Genomic DNA, 18,849 nt, shown 5'->3' on the forward strand with positions numbered 1-18,849 from the left:
TTCTTTGTACAATGGTTACATTTCATTTATTAAAGTTGAAAGGGTTAAAAATATATTGGCAAAACAAAGGTTTCTTTTTTTTGGTCTCAACTCTTTTGTGTGTCTTAACATTTTAATGTTGTTTGGAAATACTTGGATTACACAGAAAAGTATACATTTTTGTAAATACATTTGATTTATACACATACAAAAGAAACAATTATACATAAAGGTTATTGATGAGTTCAAAGTAATCACAGTATCCAGCAATAACGGGAAAAAAAGCTCTAAAGTTCAACTGTAAGTATAAAGTTGTGAGCAGAGTCCCTCCATTGTGCTGTCCCAGTTACCATTCCAATTCCACTGGATATTTCCCAGTGAGACAGGCAGTGCAGTGGCCTACTCCGTTTTTCCCGGAGCCAAATTTCTCGTTCTCCTTGAAGGAGGCAATTCCCTCCTGGACGGCAGATAGGAGTCCCTCCACGGTTAAATACTCAACGCTGTCAGCACCTACACGGCAGGAGGAGGAGAAGCAAAGACAGGCATTTAAACCATTACAGTGAGATGTACGTGGGAAAACTGCATGCTGTACAGTTAGCCTTACCGATATAACCAGCAATGTCTTTGAACTCTGGCTTGTTGGCAATAAGCTCCTCTTTAGTTGGAATATTGATACCCATGTAGCAGGGGAACTTGATAGGCGGAGACGCCACCCTGATATGGACCTAAAAGCAGATGTTTATATCACTTTTTAAGATGGAGGCAGGAATTGCTGTGAAACATTAGAAGAGCTATCCAGACAGAAGGTGATTTTTTTCTCAAAATATAAGCAGCTCCCATCAATAACTTATTGGTTTTGTCTATGACATATAATTCAGCCTGCATGTTATTTCTAGTTTTTACATTTGATAATTAACGTAGCAGGTTATGTCTATCAAATCTGAAAATCCTTCAAGAGTTGTGTTGTAAAGTTGGGAAACCCAGCATTCAAACTGCGTTATATTTAATATGTTTAAATAAAAAAAAAAATGTAACTAATTATCTCACAATGGAGAAATGAACTCTGTATGTATCATGCAGAAGGCCACCACTCCCATAAGATCAGAAACTTCTTTAGAGATCGGCCCTCAAAGTTTATTTTTAATTCATCAGTCTAACCAACCCCTGATGTGCCGTCAACTTCTAAGGAGTTGATTACAATAATAAAGAAAAACAATAATATATGGCAAACTGATGGAAGTGCAGTGCATGTGCCTTACATGATCTCAAGGTATGCCCTTGGATTGTGTTAATACATCTGAAAATATGCTGATAGTGTTGCATGAAAAAGACCTGCAAATATTGTCCAAAAGATTTCTGTCTAGCTCTTATTGTGAAAGGGTTTAAGTCTAGTTGTCTCAGTTAATCTGCTGCATCATGCTATTCGGCAAATAAATCAGTCGGCTATCTGAGTTTTGAGGTTATACTGAGTGTCTATACTGTGTAAACTCAACTATGATCGAAACAATCTGATTAATCAATTCTTAAAATAATCAAGTATTTTAATAAGGATAATTTGTTAGAGACACTAAAACATGCCTTTAGTTGACAGAGCGACCCACTTAGAGCAGTAATTATGCCAAAATTGCACAAAAAAAAACAAATATTTTGTATTTAAGATTTAATTTTTTTTATTATTGTTAATATGCTATACCCAGAACTCCACTGGGTTGGTTGCTTGACTACTCTCAACCCGGCCCTCTTCAGGATTATAACCTTAAAAAAAACCCCTGAATTTTAGGCCTTTTTTTTCTTTTATATAAAAAACATATATATATACATATATATATACACACACAGTCTGCACCATCAACACCAAGTCAAATTCCTTGTAAGTGCAAACCAATTGGCAATAAACCTGATTCTGATTTGTTGCTTCTTCTGTTTGTTTGTTTTTTTGTTGTTGTGGGAAATAACTGTGTTCATCTTTTTTTCTGTGCTTTAGCTCTGGATACGGAAGTTTGGCATCATTTTTATTTGCCTTTATTAACCCATGGCAAACCAGGAAAGCTTGTGCTTAAGGGAAGAAAACTATCAGGAGAGATTCAAAGTAACACTCATAACCTCTGGGAGGAAAAATGGTTATTATGGTTTTTTCAGGGAATAAAAACTGTTCTTACCTGTTATTCACATACTAAATGTCTTTGTCATGCAAAAGTTTATATTCAAAAAGGTTTTTCTTGAAAATAAGAATTTCAGAGGCTGGCGAAAACCTGATAAAGTTCATAAAGCTAATTGGTATAAACAAGAGATAAAAAGCTTGAATCATAGCAGAGCTATTTTTCCTGTAATTTCTATCCTCAAAATGAGGAGCCCAATATAACCCAGAGACTAGATCACATCTCAGCAGGCGCTTCAACTGAAGGAAACCCACCTCTGTTGCTCCCGCTTCCCGCAGCAGCTTAATAATGGGGGAGATGGTGTTGCCTCTGACAATGGAGTCATCAATAAGCACCACCCGTTTCCCTGCAAAGTTGTCAGTCAGCACCCCAAACTTCTTGGCGACCCCAAGCTGCCTCAGACGGGTATTTGGTTGAATAAATGTTCTTCCAACATAGCGGTTCTTGCATAGAACCTCCATGTATGGGAGGCCAGCCTGAGAGAAGGACAACAGCTGTGATTGGCAGGCTGGGTAGCCGATGTGTCTCTTGGCAGACAGGAGGACTTACCTGCAGAGCGTAGCCTAGAGCAGCAGGGGTCGCAGACTCTGGCACTGTGCTGACCAGATCCACATCTGTTGGAGCCTCTATGGCTAACTGCCGACCACAGCGCTGCCTCACACTGTACACCATCTGCCCTGGAGCACATTTACGTTCATTTTTTACTACAGTGAAGCCTCATGGTTAAAATTCAATTAAAGGGATCTGAAATATGCAATAATATTTATACCTTCAAAAATGGAGTCTGGTCTGGCAAAATAAACGTATTCAAAGATGCAGAAAGCAGGCAGGTCTCCTTCAGGGCGGGGAACAACACTCAGAGACTTGACTCCATGCCTGGATAGCTGAACTATTTCCCCTGGTAAGACCTCTCTGTAATATCTACGGTGGATGTGATAACGTTAGACACGCAAAGCATTACAGGTTAGTTTTAAAGAAAACACCAAAAAGTTTTACTTTGCTCCGATGGACTGGAAGCTGCAGGACTCTGAGGACACAACCCAACCTTCAGTGTCCTCCTCCTCTGCACCTAATCAGGGAACAGAGATCCCAGTTAATTATCCACCAGCAGCTATCTGATCTGTGACCTTAAAGAGCCAGTTCTTCTGAGCACTTGTGAAACTTCATCTTTCTCAGAAAGTTAGTTTGTTCAAACCATAGAGAAAATAAATAAAAAGCATCTCAACTTGTTCTGATCAGATGTTTTCCCGCATCAGAAATCTAAACTACCAGAACAGGTCAGAGTTTTCTTCAGCTGCAGTCCTTCACTTTTCACAATCATGGTCCTCCAGATCTGCTGTGATAGATGCAACCCTGCTCTAACTAGGGCTGGGTATTGTTCAAAAATTTTCGGTGCTGCTACCAATACCGATAATTTCACTTCGATACCGGTTCCTGAACGATACTTTTTTTGATACCAGTTTTATAATATCAATTCGAAGAAAAAGAAAATTACACAACATAAAAAAGTACAAATCTTGAGTTTTATCTTAAGTTCTGATTTTTCCATTTACATTTTTCCTTACACAAAAAAAAAATTTCAGTGTCTAATATTTTCTCCTGCGAAAGCAGACATTAACAAGTCTGCTTTCTCAGGAGACAAACAAGCCCGTTGAATGGGATCCTACTGACAGCGAACCGCTGGTATGTGGGGGTCTGAGCGGCTCAGACTGAAATATTGGAAGGCAGGATGAACTGACTGAACTGATTAAGTTTTCAGGCGGATTTTCCCAGTTAAAAACATAATAAAACTACTTTATTCCCACTGATCACAGCACATATAGCTGTAGGGCAAAGAAAGGATAGAGTAGGTCCGCCCAACGTGCGTCAGAGCCACTTTTCGACCGCGCAGCCAGAGCAGCAAAGCTGCGCGTCAGAAACTGGTACAAGCAGCAAAAAGGAAGCAGCAGACGCGATTTTGCTGCTCTTGCTGCGTCCTGTGTGAAAGCAGCATGATTCACTCCGCTCTGGCTTTGCACAGCCAACGGGCTGCTGAGAGGAGGATGGTAACGCCGGCTGCGGTCCGCTCTTCTTGCAGTCAAACACGGAGCAACTTTCTGCGCTTAAATTGTTTCCGTGCACTATTAGCATCAGTGTTAATGAAGTGAAGCCACACTTTTGACCTGGGGGGGCATTTTAAAGGGGTTCCACGACGCTCGCAACCAGTTCACAACAGATACACATGAACCCTGGCTGTAGGCCTGACCACCTGTGTATTTTTCCTGGATGACGCAATCACGTTAAGTGTTACAGCCAATCACCGAAACTTGGTAACGAAAGACGAGGCATGTTTCGATACTCTGTAGAACCGAAGCATTTCGGTCGGTACCATAAAAGAACCAAAGTTCGGTACCCAGCCCTAGCTCTAACACACCTGAATTACCACTTTAGCATGCCATTAAGTTTGGCAAAGGTCTATTAACGAACCAGTCATTTCATTCAGATATGTTGGAGCAGGTATGCGTCTATAACCTGCAGCACAATAGATCATGCATGGCTGGAAACCCCTGATCTACAATGTTCCATATGAGTGCAAACAAACAGAAAGAACTGTTTAAATACCTGGACTGTGGAGCCTGGAGATGGGAACAAGCTTTCCGATGCAGAGGGGCCGGTTCCCATAAGGATCTCGCACTGCGTAGATGACATCTTTGAACATGACCAGCAGTGAGTATGAGGTGGTCGTTTCCGACATGAGGTTTTTAATTCTGTCATCAAAGACATCACATTTAAGACAGGAGATCATGTCAAAAGGGTGTAAGTACATTTGGCCAGCATCCTGAGTTAGTAGTTACCTAGCAACCCAGTCAGGTGTGTCCAGCTCCTCCATGGGCGGGGTCAGCGCCAGCAGGTGGGTGATGAGCTCACTGTCTGAGCAAGTGGAAAGGCCGACGCCATGGCGCATCACCTGTATGACAAAGTGTAAAACAGGGACTTTAGAGGTTAATGTTTTGGAGAGGAAGCTATTTTTATGCAGTGAGAAAAACCAGAGGACTCAGCTTTAAATGACGGACTGTTCGGCCAGTTTTAAATCAATACACGTCTTCTTGCATGTGAATTCTCTCACTGATCCGGCACTTACTACTGATCATCTACATATGAATTCAGACCCGCAGGATGTCATCCCTAACCCCCAACAACTTCTACCTCAGTAGCTTTTTGTGAAGAAAGGACAAAACCTGTTCGACCACAAAACATGAATCTAGTCGTTTTGCTTTGAGAAACCCTGCAGAGCTTGCCATTTAAAAAGTTACATCACTTTAACCTGCATCAAAAAGAAAAGAAAAAGCAATTGACTTAGCTTTTTCTTTTAAGAACTCATTTGCAAAGTGATGTGGTCTGATTGTTTAGCCTTGCAAAGATCCACACCCCCCTGTTTTATTAAACAAGATATCTCTACACAAGATTAAAATCCATCAAATGCTGACATCCAATTTGGTACATCTGCTGTAGTATTTTATCTGTAAAACCATAGATAGGTTTTTTTCTGGACTTTGCTTGCTCAAACATCTAAATCCAGACAGGATGGTTACTGAACGAGTCTGGATATTCTTGTGTGCATTGATTAAAGTAGCCACAAGGGGTTGTGAGTATGGTGCATTGCACTGGACTCTTCTTATAAAATGAGCAAGAACAGAGAGTAGAACATTGTGTGACTTGAGTGGAATGCATCAAATAATCAACATTTAATGGTATGGAAATGTGTTCAAGGATATGACTGCATACGGTCATGTAAAACAAAGAGCTGCAGAGAGAGCAAGAAAAGCTCTGATTCCCACTGCAGAAGAGGTAGTGTGTATATATGCTTTACAAATGAAAAGAACTGCTTCTCTAAGTAAATTTGAACATTAACTCCAGTGGTTACTTCCCACTAATCCAGGCTGAGCCTACTTTGTTTTATTTTTGTCCAATAAATTTAGTGTATGCCCTTTGTGTTTTTATTTAATAATACTGTTATAGAGCTTTATAAACTATGGATAGTGTGGCTCAAACCTTTTTTAAGTATATCTTGTTTGACAATATGAGTGAGAATTAATTAATTCAACTTTGACCCACGCCTGATGTCCCAATCCTGCAATATTTATAGAAAAATTCACATAATTAGGATTTTTTTTCACAGGGTTTTGAACACGTTTTTTTGGAATATCCTGGATGATTAAGAATATTCACCATTATTTTTATTCATAATAGGCTTCGTATAAGAGGCGTCATCTTCGTTCTTTAATATTATACACAGATTAGTTGTAGTCTTAAACATAAAATCTCAAAAGACCTCATTGAAGTTTATAAATTGAGAAAAGGGCAGGGCTATGAATATTTTGAACAGAAACAGAAAACAAACGTTTAAAAAAGTCTTTGGAAAAAGGGGTGCTGAGATGCAACACACATTGCAACACACAGATGCAACATAAGCAGGGGGTGGAAGGGGGTCATCCTCACCTTTTTCCGCAAGGCACGGGAATTAACCAGCTCTCCATTGTGTGCCACAGCAATCCTGCCATGCAGCGTATCCACAACAAAGGGCTGGCAGTTCTGCAGCTCTGAGATCCCTGTCGTTGAATAGCGTGTGTGACAGATGCCAAGGTTACCGTAGCGCAGTTTAAGCAGAGCCTCTGGTGGGAAAGCCGTGCTCACTAATCCCATGCCCTGAGAAATGCAAAGAGGGATCATTGTTTGCACAAATTGAAAACAAATTACCGGTGTGATGTCATTAGTGGAAAAATTACAAGACACCAAGTGTGAACAGGGAGGCCTGAACAGCTGGTAAAATTAATCAGTATGAAGCTTGATGCATGTGTGTCTCATCACCTTGTGGCTTGTGTATACTGGGGGACTTGCTCCATCACTTGTGACTATCCCTGCACTTTCCTGACCTCTAAAAAAACAAACAAACAAAAAATAGTGTTAAGATAGAGTCACGATTAAAGACTGTAACATGACCAGACATGCTCTAGTCCCCTCGGTATTTCAGCTCTGATAATGTGCCTTGAGGCAAATCAAACCAGAAAAAAAGGAGCTGAAGCCAGAGAGAAAAAAAACAAAAAACAAAAGAGCTGCTCAGATGAGGAGCAGCCATTTGTAGAGAGTCGCCTTGCTGTAGTTTCAGTCCATTTACCAAGCTGCTTCTCAGATAACACTTGATCCCGCCCCCTCTGCACACAGCTTAAGCCAGTGGTAAGGCTGCTTTTCAGCATGTAGGCGTTGCTTTTAGGCTTAACCGCCTGGTTGCCTAGGGAACCAGCATGCAGAGAAAGAAGGGGCCGAGGAAACGAAAACGTTTCCAGGTCAGCTCAAACATGGAGAGGCAGGCAGAGAGACAAAGAAGGGAAGACAGGGAGGTGGTGGAGGAGAAAGGCTCGATGGAGAGGCTGTGGGGGGAGGAAGAGGTGCTGGCTCTCGTGTCAGTGTGGAATGAGGCTGGAGCCCAGCATGGAGCAGAGAGCAGGGCCACGTTTGAGCTGATTTCAGAGCGGCTGAGGCGGCTCAGCGTTGTGCGCAGTTGGAGGGAGTGTCAGGCTAAGAGCAGGAGTCTGGGACTACAGAGCAGCAGGGCTGATGCAGCAGCAGGCACGTCTGCTAGCTATGGCCTGGAACTGGAAGGAAAGCCAGTGGAGAACACCTTCCTTTCCTCAGTCTCAGTTCCCATGAATGAAGGTAAAATCTAGGTTTAATGCAAACCATAGCACAGCTTCAAACATTCAGATTTGATAAACAAGCAAAAAAAAAAAGAAAAAGGTTTTTTATGTTTTTTTTTGCTTGCTTGCTCTAAAAACTGATGTAATTTCCAAAACAAAGACCAAATTGTTTGCATTCCAGCAGGAACAATAGCTCGAATGCGTACCAGTCTTCCCCTCACACCGAACGTGAGTGAAGAAGGGGGGCGCCACTGGACGGACGAAGAGGTGAGGGCTCTGCTGTGCGTTTGGGCTGACCAGAGTGTGCGGGAGCGCCTGAGGAGCACACTGCGAAACAAGTGCATCTTCCAGGAGATGGCCCGCCAGATGCAGAGAAAGTTTGGGGTGGTACGCAACTGGAAGCAGTGTCGGACCAAATACAAGAATCTGAAATACGACTACAAGACAGCCAAAAATGCTCACGCCGCTGCAGGCAGCAGTGCAGGAGGTCCTGGGAGGTACATGAAGTTTTTTGAAGAAGTGGAAGCCATCTTGCTCAACAAGGGACTGGAAAATGGGACTGAGGAGATGCAGAAGAGGCTTTATAATGGAGACACAAAGGCAGGACAGATGCAGACACCACCGGGAAACACTAGAGTGATGACCGCATCAGACAACGAGATCATCATTGAAATCGAAGATGGTAGATATTTCTTCTATCACACATCACCGTTTAAATTCCAGAGAATTCATTTTTCTCTATTCTTCTTCAGATGACAACAGTGATGACTATGATATTGATGGAGACGTGGAAGGCCAATGGAAAGGAACAGGTATGACTAATGTTTTAAATACATTCACTTTATAATCCACAGGGTTCTTATACAGATGGAATAGGAGGAAATTTCATTCAAGCCCTTTATTCAAATAGTTTTCACTTGTTTACTTTCTCTTTAAAAGGATGGAGTAAGAAATCCATAGGGGTAAATATTTTCCTTTCCAGATTTAAAATTCCATCACATTGTCTAAAGCAGGGTTCTTTCAATCAAGTCAGCAAGGTCGGGTATTAGATGAGTGTCTGTTTTTTAACACACCTCGGGTCATTAACAGGACCCTGGAGAACTTGACTTCATACTGAGGAGGCAACTTAGCCATTTGATTCAGGTGTGAGGAAACAGAGCCGCATCTAAAAGGAGCAGACACCAAACCTAAAGGACTGGAATAAAAGATCATTCATTTAAAGATTAATCTAAAAGGCCAACACTTATCCAGGTTCCAGCCATTTGTTTAATCACCAATCCTCTCTCAATCTTTTGTTCACCCACTATCCTTATATCCATCCATTCATTTTTTTTCCTCTCACCGTCTATCACACTAATGTACATCTATTTCTCCATTAATCTTTCCATGTTATGATGTCCAACATAATAACATGTTATTCTTATTACTAAGGTCCACATTTGTGTGACCACTTTTTTTCTATAATCTTTTTGCTGCCGTAAAAACCAGAATGTCCCCATTGTGGGACAATAAAGGGATTTTCTATTCTATTCTATCCATCCACTGGGATCATTTTCCTGCTGCGTTTGCAGGTTCCACATTCATAGCATCCCACTGGCGGATAAAAAAAGAAAATAATAAAACATTTAATATGGCAATCTTGTAAGAACCCTAAATCATAACCTCTTTTCTTCTAAACCAGAGGCCCACTTGACGCAACCAGACTCACCCAGCTCGGACCAGTTCCATGTGGTCACAGTGTCGGACACTGGCCGCAACTGGAGCGACCAAGAGGTGCAAGCTCTCATTCAGGTGTGGTCCGACAAACGAATATGCAAACAGCTGGAAAGCTCGACCAGAAAGCGAGACATCTTCGTCCAAATCTCCAAGAGGCTCATGCAGCAAGGCATCGAGCGGGACTGGAAACAGTGCCACACAAAGTACAAAAACCTCAAGTACCTCTACCGGTCCCTTCAAAGGAGCAAGACGGATGAAGCCGAGCGGAGGCGCCTCATGCGGTTCTATGATGAAGTGGATGCCATCATGACACACACCCCGTTGGTGGCCGCAGAGGCTGTAAATTCGAGCCCGCTCGCTATTTCACAGGCTCGTGAGGAAAACTGCTGGGCTGACGTACATTTGGCCAAGACAAACAGAGGAGAAGCCATGGATGAGGAAACCTGTCATTCTGATTCAGTCCCAATAGCAGTCAACGAGGATCTGAGGCTGCAAGGAGTCCAGGAGCATCAGTTGGACCAACATCACACCCCAAACAGTGAGCTAATTATTAAATGTGTATTTACTATGAACTGACCTTTTGTTCTTCAGTTTAACATAGAAAGGGTTCTAAACAAACCATAAGCTTGACTAAATCCTTGAGCTGTTACCCTCTGCATCTTTATATCTCAAGGTTAAAAGTTCAGAACTGTAGTGTTCTAATCAGCAAATGTTCACTATACTCTGACTCTTTGATCTTTAACTTAAAAAATAAAGTCAAAACAAACTAAAGTGTCAAAATAACAAAGATTGATAACAAGAGATTCATGTTTTAAGTATAAATGTTTTGAAAAACTTAAGGTTTAGGCTAGACTGTCAACCTGAAAATCATGAACATGATCATGTTTTTTTCTTGTAAAAAATTAAACTCGTGTTTCTACTCTGACTGTTTTTTTCACCATGATGTTTGCAGGCCCCTCTGAAACTCCAGCCGGGGAGGACGGCAGCTTCTCAGTAAAAAGAGGGAAGAAGAGAAAAGCTGTGGATCAAGGTTTTCTTAAATTCCCTACTCTCTCTTATCGCCCTGTGTGTCACATGATGTCTCCGAATTGAGTTGAAGTCTCATGATTTGCTACAAAGGCTTTAAAAGGATTACAGATACAGAAAGACAGCTATTGCTAGATTTAAACTGAAAACCATGTATAAAAGGACATCGCTGCATGCTGATTGTGTTTTTATTTTTTTTACTTCCAGACTGCAGCTACCAGAAAGCAGCTAAACAACTAAATGCAGGCCGTGAGTCTGTCACTGTGGTGGAGGCTCATTGCAAAGAGGAGCAGGAACATGTCCCCATAATAAAGATCAAATCGGTGTGCTCCATGGCCCAATCTAATTCATCCCCAAAAACGAAGGTAACATCTTTGAAATTAGGGTAACTTACAGTAAAATAAAATCTATACGGCTAAGAGAGCATGATATAGAACATATTTTTAATCATAGTGAAATTCTTCAGACTGCATGTATGTTTTTCATAAAAGAAAAAAAAAAAAAACAGAAATGCTGCACATCTTATCACACTCTTCATGTTTGTTAACCGTTTGTGCAAAACAAACCACCATTGTGTCATTTCTAAAATGCATAGCTGGTTAATAAAGTAAGGATTTCCACTACAGGATTCACTACAGAAATTGTGAAAAGTAGACTGGAACAACAAAGTCAATTAATCAGATAGATAGATGGACATAGAAATGAACAAGTATGAAGATAAAATAAAAACTAAGGACGAAAGTAAGGAATATTTTTAACATTGATCAATTGTCTTGAGTGACGTCATCAGAGGCGCCTATGTGTTTTTTGGGAGGCAGATTTTATTTTAAATAATAATTCCCAGCCAAATAGCAAGCTTAACATATGTTGATATATGGGGGGGGGGTTGATTTTATGAAAGTGAGTAATTTTACGGGATTTTTAAAGTAAAGTATTTTTATATGTTTTTTTTATAAACGTCACAGTGAATTGACTTCATTGAAAAGTTTCAAAAGTAAAAAATTTTTTTTTTTTTTTTGAACGAACACCGAAAGACAAATGTGACCATGCAGACTTGATTTCTTCCCCTTCAATCCTGAACTTGACAGTTCAGAAAATCCTCGCTCGATAGGCAAAATGATCAGTTATCCACGAAACCTTGATCACACTAACCTGTGCTGTAAAGCCACCAGTCCCAGAGTGAGCACCTGAGCCACTTCCAGCTGCGTGGGCCACTCTCCGGCGGCCACGCATCCGAAAACCCCGCACTCCTCGCCAATTCCGGACTCCTCAAACTCCATGCTGCCCCTGGGTCGCTGCAAGTCCTCAGGTTAGTCCGTTAACCAGACGGACTGGTCGCGTGCCTGCGAGCAACCAGCGGGCGCGTGCACGTTCACTGTCTGGAGAACACGTGTTTGGTGTGACAAAAAAAAGTCAGCTGACTGTTTCAATTCGCTATCACGAGTCTTAAAAGCAATAATTTAATCAAAGGAGAAAAGTAAAAGTAGGTAAAGTAGAAAACCTACAGCGCAGCTCTAATCATGAATGAATCAAACCTTGATTTGATCACAGATACTCGTGGTCTTCTACTCTGCTCGGTCACAAGACCGACTGTCTCATTTCAATCGACTTTTCTTTTTTCTACCAGTCGATTCTGTTATCAATCTTGAAAATGGTGGCAAGCCAAAGTTCTTCTTCTTCTTCTTCTTATGGGATTTTATGGCGGTTGGCAGACTTGTGAATTGTGCATTACCGCCACCAACTGATATGGAGTAAAGCAAGAAAACAGGAAACGATTCACCCCCCCCAAAAAAAAAAAAAAAAAAAAAAAAAAAAAAAAAAACTGTGTAACTTAAACCAACATAATACTAAATCACATTTGCCCATATTATTTTAATTTACTCTAGGTCATCTTAACTCTGCCAGTTTCTGATGGTCCCATCGGTCCTCCCATCATGCTTCCAACCATCTCCCAGTTCAAATCTTTAATGTCCAGATATTTTTCTGCAGCCTTCACTATTATTTTGATTTTTTCCGTTTTTTTTTGTTGTCTGTGCAGTACAATTAATTACTTCTACCATGAAAAGAACAAAATTTGTCTTTTTAACAATAAGTGAGTCTTCATCAATTTTTAGAGATTTCTCTAGAGGTTTGGAATTTGCCGTGTGTTGAACTGTAGGTTTGGGTTTTTCTGACTGAGATGGGATCCTTTTTGCAGCTTCAGCGTAGGTTATTCCGAGCTCAAATTTCATTTTTTTAATTTCCTCAGACCTTTTGCTTGCTTCACAGCCGCGATAGGCAGCAGTATGTTCTCCACCACAATTACAGCATTTTATTTTAGCTTCTTTTCCACATTTTCCGTACTCATGTTCTCCTGCACACCTTCCACACCTCTGTTTCCCTTTACAAACTGCTGCAATGTGACCGAATTTTTGGCATTTGAAACATCTCAATGGTGGAGGATTGTAGATTTTGACATTATAGCTTATGTAACCGATGAATACTTTGCTTGGTAATTGCTCTACTTCGAATTTAATTAGCACAGATAAACTGTCAGATCTTTCTCCGTTTCTTGTTGTTTTTAACCGTTTTACTTCTTTTACTTTTGCACCGCTTATGTTTTCCAGAATCTCTTTTTCAGAAATTTTTAGAGGAACTCCTCCAATGACTCCCCTGCTGATCTTTTTGTTCTCCATTAAGCTGCACTGAACTCTTATCCCGTCAATTTTGTTGATACGTATTGCTTTGCCTTGCTGGGCGCTGTCTCTGCAGTTAATTAGCAGGTCTCCACTGTACAGAATTCTGGCACCTTTGACTTCTCCGACAAGTTTATTGATGGTTTTTGTTAAGTGAACCGGATTCCAATTTGTAAAAGAGTCTGCCTGATTAACGACTTTGAATATGACTTTGAATTCATTTTGTTGTGCTGTGGAATGTATGGATTGATCATCACTGGATTGTTCTGAACTAGATTCCCCTTGAACTGATCTCTGTTTTTTCCGCTTTTTCTCATTTTTTGATGTTGCTATCTTCCAACCTTCATTGTCACTATTTCCCTCTTCCATCCCACAAGAATCGCTTCCTGTTTCCTCACTACTCACGGCCCAAGACATTTCTCCATAAGCAGCTTCAAAACACGCGCCATGCACCAAACGACCATCCACATCCAGCCCGTCAAACTGTTGCCGCAAGCCAAAGTTTTTCTCCAGGTTAAAATAAAAGGTTGGAGCATCCCAAAGCCATGTGATTTCAAAGCGCTACTCTGATTGGTCGAGGGAATGTATCGCGGAATGTGATTGGTTATCTGTGGACGTAAGATTGCGCTCCCTTTCCTCCCTTCCTCCGCTGCATGCCTGTGTGCCTCCCTGCTGCTGCTCCTGACAACTTTCTCTGCCTTGTCTTTTAGAATAGTTTAGGATCGACCGAAACGATGGCTTCCAGCACAGGTACTGCACGAAAATCATAATGCATGCTGTAGTAGTTGGATTGAACTTGTTTGATTTGTCACGTTTTTTGGGGTATAATTTCAGATTTGAACATCGGTCAGAAGCTCAATGAGGGAAAGACGAAGCAGATTTTCGAGCTGCTGGACCAGCCCGGACTGGTTCTGGTGCAGTCCAAAGACCAGATCACCGCTGGGAATGCTGTGAGGAAGGATCAGATGGAGGGCAAGGCAGCCATTGCCAACAAGACGACATGCTGCGTGTTCAAACTGCTCCAGGAATCCGGTGAGGACTCTGAAGTTTGTCAAGCCATCAAAAAGAGTCTGTGCTGCAGCATGAAATGAGATGGATGTGTCATAAAGGCCCTGAAGCAATTTTCACATGAATTCCTTAGAACATCCGAAAGATTTTATCACTTTTTTCTCACAGTTATATTTCACTAATACATTGTTATAGTCTTTAAAGAAGGTTGTTTTATTTAATTACAAAAGGACATCAAAGCTGGCATGCCCCAGATTAGAGAGACCAGTAAGAAAAGGACCCTCCTCAGTTAGGAGGCATTTGGATATTCAAGTTTATAAAAAATAAGGTTAATCTATTTTAATGAGTTTATGCCCAAATACACCCCCCCCTTTCACGCCCTTATGCAGAAGTAATTGACTAATTTGCAGACATGTGTCTCTTGAGTTTGGCACGTGTAAATCTAGAAGCAGTGAGGTCTGTCTTGTGACTTTTCTCCTAATTGACCAGAACATGGCTGACCACATTCCAATTAACCACAATAGAATTTAGGGTTAGATCCTGTCTTTAACATGCTGATGGCTTTAAGAGGTTCTCTCTTATGCAGGCAGTTATTTAGTTGTGGAATTGATGTTATAATTGTATTTGGTCCCAGTTTTAAAATATGCTAAAAAAAAGACCCAGAGTTTTTTAGTGTATTTTAATGGTCAACAAAAGAAAAGATTTTCCTTGCCCCCAGACATGCTTCTCTGGTCTATTTTTATTTTTTATATATTCATGCATTAATCGTTTTTCTCTTTCATGTTTTAATTTGTCCAATCATTCAACTATTTATTGACTGCTGTTTTTGAGTCTTGTGACCGGTGGTACATTTCAGGCCTTCTCCAAACGTCCGTCTTGTTTTCCAGGCATTAAGACTGCTTTTGTAAAGCAACATTCGGAGACTGCGTTCATTGCTGCCCACTGTGAGATGATACCCATTGAGTGGGTGTGTCGCAGGGTGGCTACTGGATCCTTCCTGAAGAGAAACCCAGGAGTCAAAGAGGGATACCGTTTCAGCCCTCTGAAGATGGAGATGTTCTTCAAAGTAAGCATAAAGGCTCCAGAAGATTGAGATGAGTGATTTTCTAATTGGGTATGAACTCAGGGACTGTTCTTCTCCTTAGGATGATGCCAACAATGATCCTCAGTGGTCCGAGGAACAGCTGCTGGCTGCTAAGTTCACCCTGGCAGGGCTCACCATTGGTCAGTGTGAGGTGGACATAATGAGCCGCAGCACTGTGGCCATCTTTGAAATCCTGGAGAAGGCTTGGGCCACTCAGAACTGCACGCTGGTGGACATGAAGGCATGTTGTCCTGTGTCGTCCTCTGCTGGTTATTTGATCTTCCAAACAATAGCAAACTTATTTTACCTTGTTTTAACATTTTTGTAGATAGAGTTTGGTGTGAACGTTAAGACGGGGGAGATTGTTCTCGCTGATGTCATCGACAATGACTCCTGGAGGCTTTGGCCAGCTGGAGATCGGAGTCAGCAAAAAGATAAGCAGGTTCGGAATTATAATATAAGAGTTTATGGAATGACACATTTGGTAAACTGAGTAAAAGAGTTGGGTGTTTCTTCATTTTGTCTTTCCAGGTGTACCGTGACCTGAAAGAAGTTACCCCAGAAGCGATGCAGATGGTGAAGAGGAACTTTGAGTGGGTTTCTGAAAGGGTCCAGGTATAAAGAAGCAACTCTTTGTTCTTTGGAAGTCTTCCAAACTTGTTTGCAGTGCATTTTAATGCATGTATTGATCCCAATGTTATCTGCAGCTCCTTCTGGAGCCCCAATCCAGCGGCAGGGTGGTGGTCCTGATGGGCTCCACCTCTGACATTGCTCACTGTGAAAAAATCAAGAAGGCTTGTACCTCCTATGGGCTCCCCTGCATCCTGCGGGTCACTTCTGCTCACAAAGGTCCAGATGAGACGCTCCGCATTAAAGCAGAATATGAAGGTGTGCATTAATAAAATATGTATAATTATTTTTTTTTAGAGAAGATGTCTGGAGTTGCATCTCCATGATCCATCAGCTTTACTGTTTTGGGTTTTTTTTCTGCAGGTGATGGGGTCCCCACAATATTTGTGGCTGTAGCTGGTAGAAGTAATGGTCTGGGGCCTGTGATGTCTGGAAACACTGCTTATCCTGTCATCAACTGTCCTCCTCTCACCCCAGACTGGGGAGCACAAGATGTCTGGTCATCCCTCCGTTTGCCAAGTGGTGAGCAGACCTCTTAATGCCTTATTTTCTTCACCATTAGTCAATCTATCCAAGGTGCTAAACTCTTCCGTGTCTTACAGGTCTGGGCTGCTCCACAATCCTCTCCCCTGATGCTGCGGCTCAGTTTGCGGCACAGATCATCGGCTTGAGCAACCACCTAGTCTGGTGCAAGCTGAGGGCCTCTATGCTCAACACTTGGGTGTCTCTTAAGCTTGCTGACCAAAAACTACAGGCCTGTAGCCTCTAAGTAGCTTAGACCAATCCAGATCCTGCCTTTGTTTGCCCTTTAACTGTAGATGTTCCTTGATCATTCCATTAAAGCAAGAATGAATAAAAAAAAAAAACTATTGTTTTCTCTGTTTAATCCCATTAACTTAATCAGTCTTAAATATAAGTATAAAAAAAATGTGACCTCTTGCCATTTTTATTTCTGTATCACTCGGTACACAGAAATAAACAAACTCAGGATCTCGGGAAGATGGCAAAAAGAATGCTGGGCTTGCCCAAAACATAAGAATCTTTTCTTTGTAATTCCAGCCTAATGCTCGTAACCTTATAAAGGATGAGAAACTGAATTTAACAAACACCTGAATGCTGTGATGCTGAAAATTTGGCCGAGTTTGAGCTTGTTGCACCCACAAAAGTGAATGTATTAAAGCATGACAATTTGAATGGCATGAAGCATCCACTAAAGCGTGTATTGGTTTTAGCTTCGGGTCCTTTTTAGGGAATGGGTTTTATACTGCTTGAAATTTTTTTTTTTTTTCTCTGCAAAACTGTTCAAAGAGCATACTGTAGGTTAGAGCCTCATATTTTTTTTTTTTTTTTACCAGTGTTTAAAAATTTTATTTTTTATTTTTTTATTAACATGCACCTATTTGAATTTTTTTTTTTTTTTTTGAGAAAATGTTACTTCTGTATCTAAGACATTTCAGAGACACTTAGAAATGCCTTTCATACTGCAAAACATTGAAATCCAAGTCCACTTTTCTTTTAAGTGTCTAGTGTGTTTATTGAGCACTTGATACACTGCCATTCTAATAAGATTATTTACATTTAGAATAAGACAAAAAATGCAGTCTCTTATTTCAGGTGAATAATGTACAATTTTAAGAGTAGAAATACTCATTCCATTGGATGATCCTTTTTACCATTCGGAAATTAAGGGTAAATATTTAAAGACAATTTGTAAAAATTTTTAGATAATTTTTGCAATGTATTCGTAAATTTATGTCGATATAGCGGCCAAAACACTTTAAACGCTAAAACTTTCCAAATATGATCCATTACAAAGCAATTAATCTGCATTTTGTCAAATCTAACCTGGAATTTGTATTTTTTAGCCCTGTCAGGTTGGATGGTGTGCAGATTCCCTCAGTTTGGACTTTGGACTGGGCCATAACAGTAGATGAGCTTTGCTTTTGATCAAGACCAGTTCATAGTAACTGGCTGTATGTTCAGGTTTGTTTGCACAGATCCAACCTGAACCTTTGGCTTGTTTGGTCTCTTGCAACATTTATCTAAATATCTTCCATATTTTGAAGCTTGAGATTATCAACTCCGACCAGTTTCTCTGTCAAAGAAAATATGTCTCACGTTTCATTGAAAGGAGAGATCAACTCATTACAAGTTTTCATTTTTTTTAAAAGGCTGATATTCATTATTTTGAAATAAAACACATCCCAGATATGAACTTTTTCTTAATTAATATATTATAAATTCAGACAAACAGGGAATCATACATTTCTTAAAGAACACAATGTATAGCAAATTGAGGGAGTGGCAATGAGCGGTCCAAGCATTCATGAGGCCCTAAGAAATTCTATTTTTAGGGCCCTTATTTAGACTTAAAAACTAAGAAAAGTAAAACATTCTTAAAATAAATGTAATTACCCAGAATTTGACTAGGTAAGTAAGAGATGTCAATGAAATTATTTTACTCTTAAAGTATTATAGATAATATGCTCTTGTAAGACAATGCAGTAGTTTTTGTTCTTATTATTCTAAAGTCGTAAGGAAGCGGCTGTTCTAAAGGCTTCAGTTCCTCACGAATTCTCCCAGAAGCATCCTGCTAACTAGTTAGCAACTTAGTGCTAGTAGGTTTCCAATGGGAAATTACACTGGGACCAAGTAGCACTTAACAACGACACTGTCAAGAAACGCTATGGACGGGGGAAAAATGCAAAAGGAGAGTTTTGTGTCGGAGGATAGGGTCAGGGGTAGTGTTTCGTGGACGAGTCTCCCATCATACATTTTTTATCTAAAGGAGGAAAGCGGCGACGAAGATCTTGTGGAAGAGGACGACAGGACGGCAGAAGCTTTGTTTGGTGTAGAAGGCTTACAGCCGTACATGTTTGAGCCCTTTCCTCACAACG

General features: G+C 40.7%; 2 protein-coding genes across 4 annotated transcripts; one reads left to right on the top strand and one right to left on the bottom strand.

The window, feature by feature from the left end:
* Nucleotides 1-7: 7 nt before the first annotated feature.
* Nucleotides 8-12,230, bottom strand: ppat (phosphoribosyl pyrophosphate amidotransferase). 2 transcript variants are annotated; one of them, XM_038280734.1, is made up of 12 exons: nucleotides 12,091-12,230; nucleotides 11,708-11,934; nucleotides 6,987-7,053; nucleotides 6,618-6,824; nucleotides 4,973-5,085; nucleotides 4,740-4,885; nucleotides 3,135-3,207; nucleotides 2,908-3,059; nucleotides 2,688-2,815; nucleotides 2,393-2,614; nucleotides 584-704; nucleotides 8-489 (listed from the first exon to the last, which is right to left on the bottom strand). In XM_038280734.1, the coding sequence occupies exons 2-12, from the start codon at nucleotides 11,833-11,835 to the stop codon at nucleotides 326-328; spliced, it is 1,521 nt and encodes a 506-aa protein (XP_038136662.1). In that variant the 5' UTR covers nucleotides 11,836-11,934; nucleotides 12,091-12,230; the 3' UTR covers nucleotides 8-325. The 2 variants fall into 2 exon arrangements, with proteins under 2 accessions (XP_038136662.1, XP_038136663.1); XM_038280735.1 differs by having other exon boundaries at nucleotides 12,061-12,220.
* paics (phosphoribosylaminoimidazole carboxylase, phosphoribosylaminoimidazole succinocarboxamide synthetase) lies at nucleotides 7,460-16,811 on the top strand. 2 transcript variants are annotated; one of them, XM_038280726.1, is made up of 15 exons: nucleotides 7,460-7,832; nucleotides 7,995-8,495; nucleotides 8,566-8,625; nucleotides 9,495-10,067; nucleotides 10,482-10,559; nucleotides 10,763-10,920; nucleotides 13,941-13,980; nucleotides 14,065-14,262; nucleotides 15,126-15,304; nucleotides 15,384-15,563; nucleotides 15,651-15,764; nucleotides 15,854-15,937; nucleotides 16,030-16,210; nucleotides 16,316-16,474; nucleotides 16,555-16,811. In XM_038280726.1, the coding sequence occupies exons 1-15, from the start codon at nucleotides 7,475-7,477 to the stop codon at nucleotides 16,719-16,721; spliced, it is 3,030 nt and encodes a 1,009-aa protein (XP_038136654.1). In that variant the 5' UTR covers nucleotides 7,460-7,474; the 3' UTR covers nucleotides 16,722-16,811. The 2 variants fall into 2 exon arrangements, with proteins under 2 accessions (XP_038136654.1, XP_038136655.1); XM_038280727.1 differs by having other exon boundaries at nucleotides 7,998-8,495.
* The last annotated feature ends 2,038 nt before the right edge of the window (nucleotides 16,812-18,849 follow it).

This window comes from Cyprinodon tularosa, unplaced genomic scaffold (assembly GCF_016077235.1).
Source record: "Cyprinodon tularosa strain WSP-4 unplaced genomic scaffold, ASM1607723v1 ctg163, whole genome shotgun sequence".
Lineage (NCBI taxonomy): Eukaryota > Metazoa > Chordata > Actinopteri > Cyprinodontiformes > Cyprinodontidae > Cyprinodon > Cyprinodon tularosa.

Excerpts from the sequence above, each read along its gene's own strand:
- ppat (XM_038280734.1), bottom strand. The coding sequence starts at position 11,835 with ATGGAGTTTGAGGAGTCCGGAATTGGCGAGGAGTGCGGGGTTTTCGGA. Across the intron at positions 5,086-6,617 it reads CCCGTGCCTTGCGGAAAAAG|GTGATGCGCCATGGCGTCGG; the intron begins GTGAGGATGACC and ends TTTGTCATACAG. Across the intron at positions 4,886-4,972 it reads ACACCTGACTGGGTTGCTAG|AATTAAAAACCTCATGTCGG; the intron begins GTAACTACTAAC and ends CTTTGATGACAG.
- paics (XM_038280726.1), top strand. The coding sequence starts at position 7,475 with ATGGAGAGGCAGGCAGAGAGACAAAGAAGGGAAGACAGGGAGGTGGTG. Across the intron at positions 10,068-10,481 it reads CCAACATCACACCCCAAACA|GCCCCTCTGAAACTCCAGCC; the intron begins GTGAGCTAATTA and ends TGATGTTTGCAG. Across the intron at positions 10,560-10,762 it reads GAGAAAAGCTGTGGATCAAG|ACTGCAGCTACCAGAAAGCA; the intron begins GTTTTCTTAAAT and ends TTTTACTTCCAG.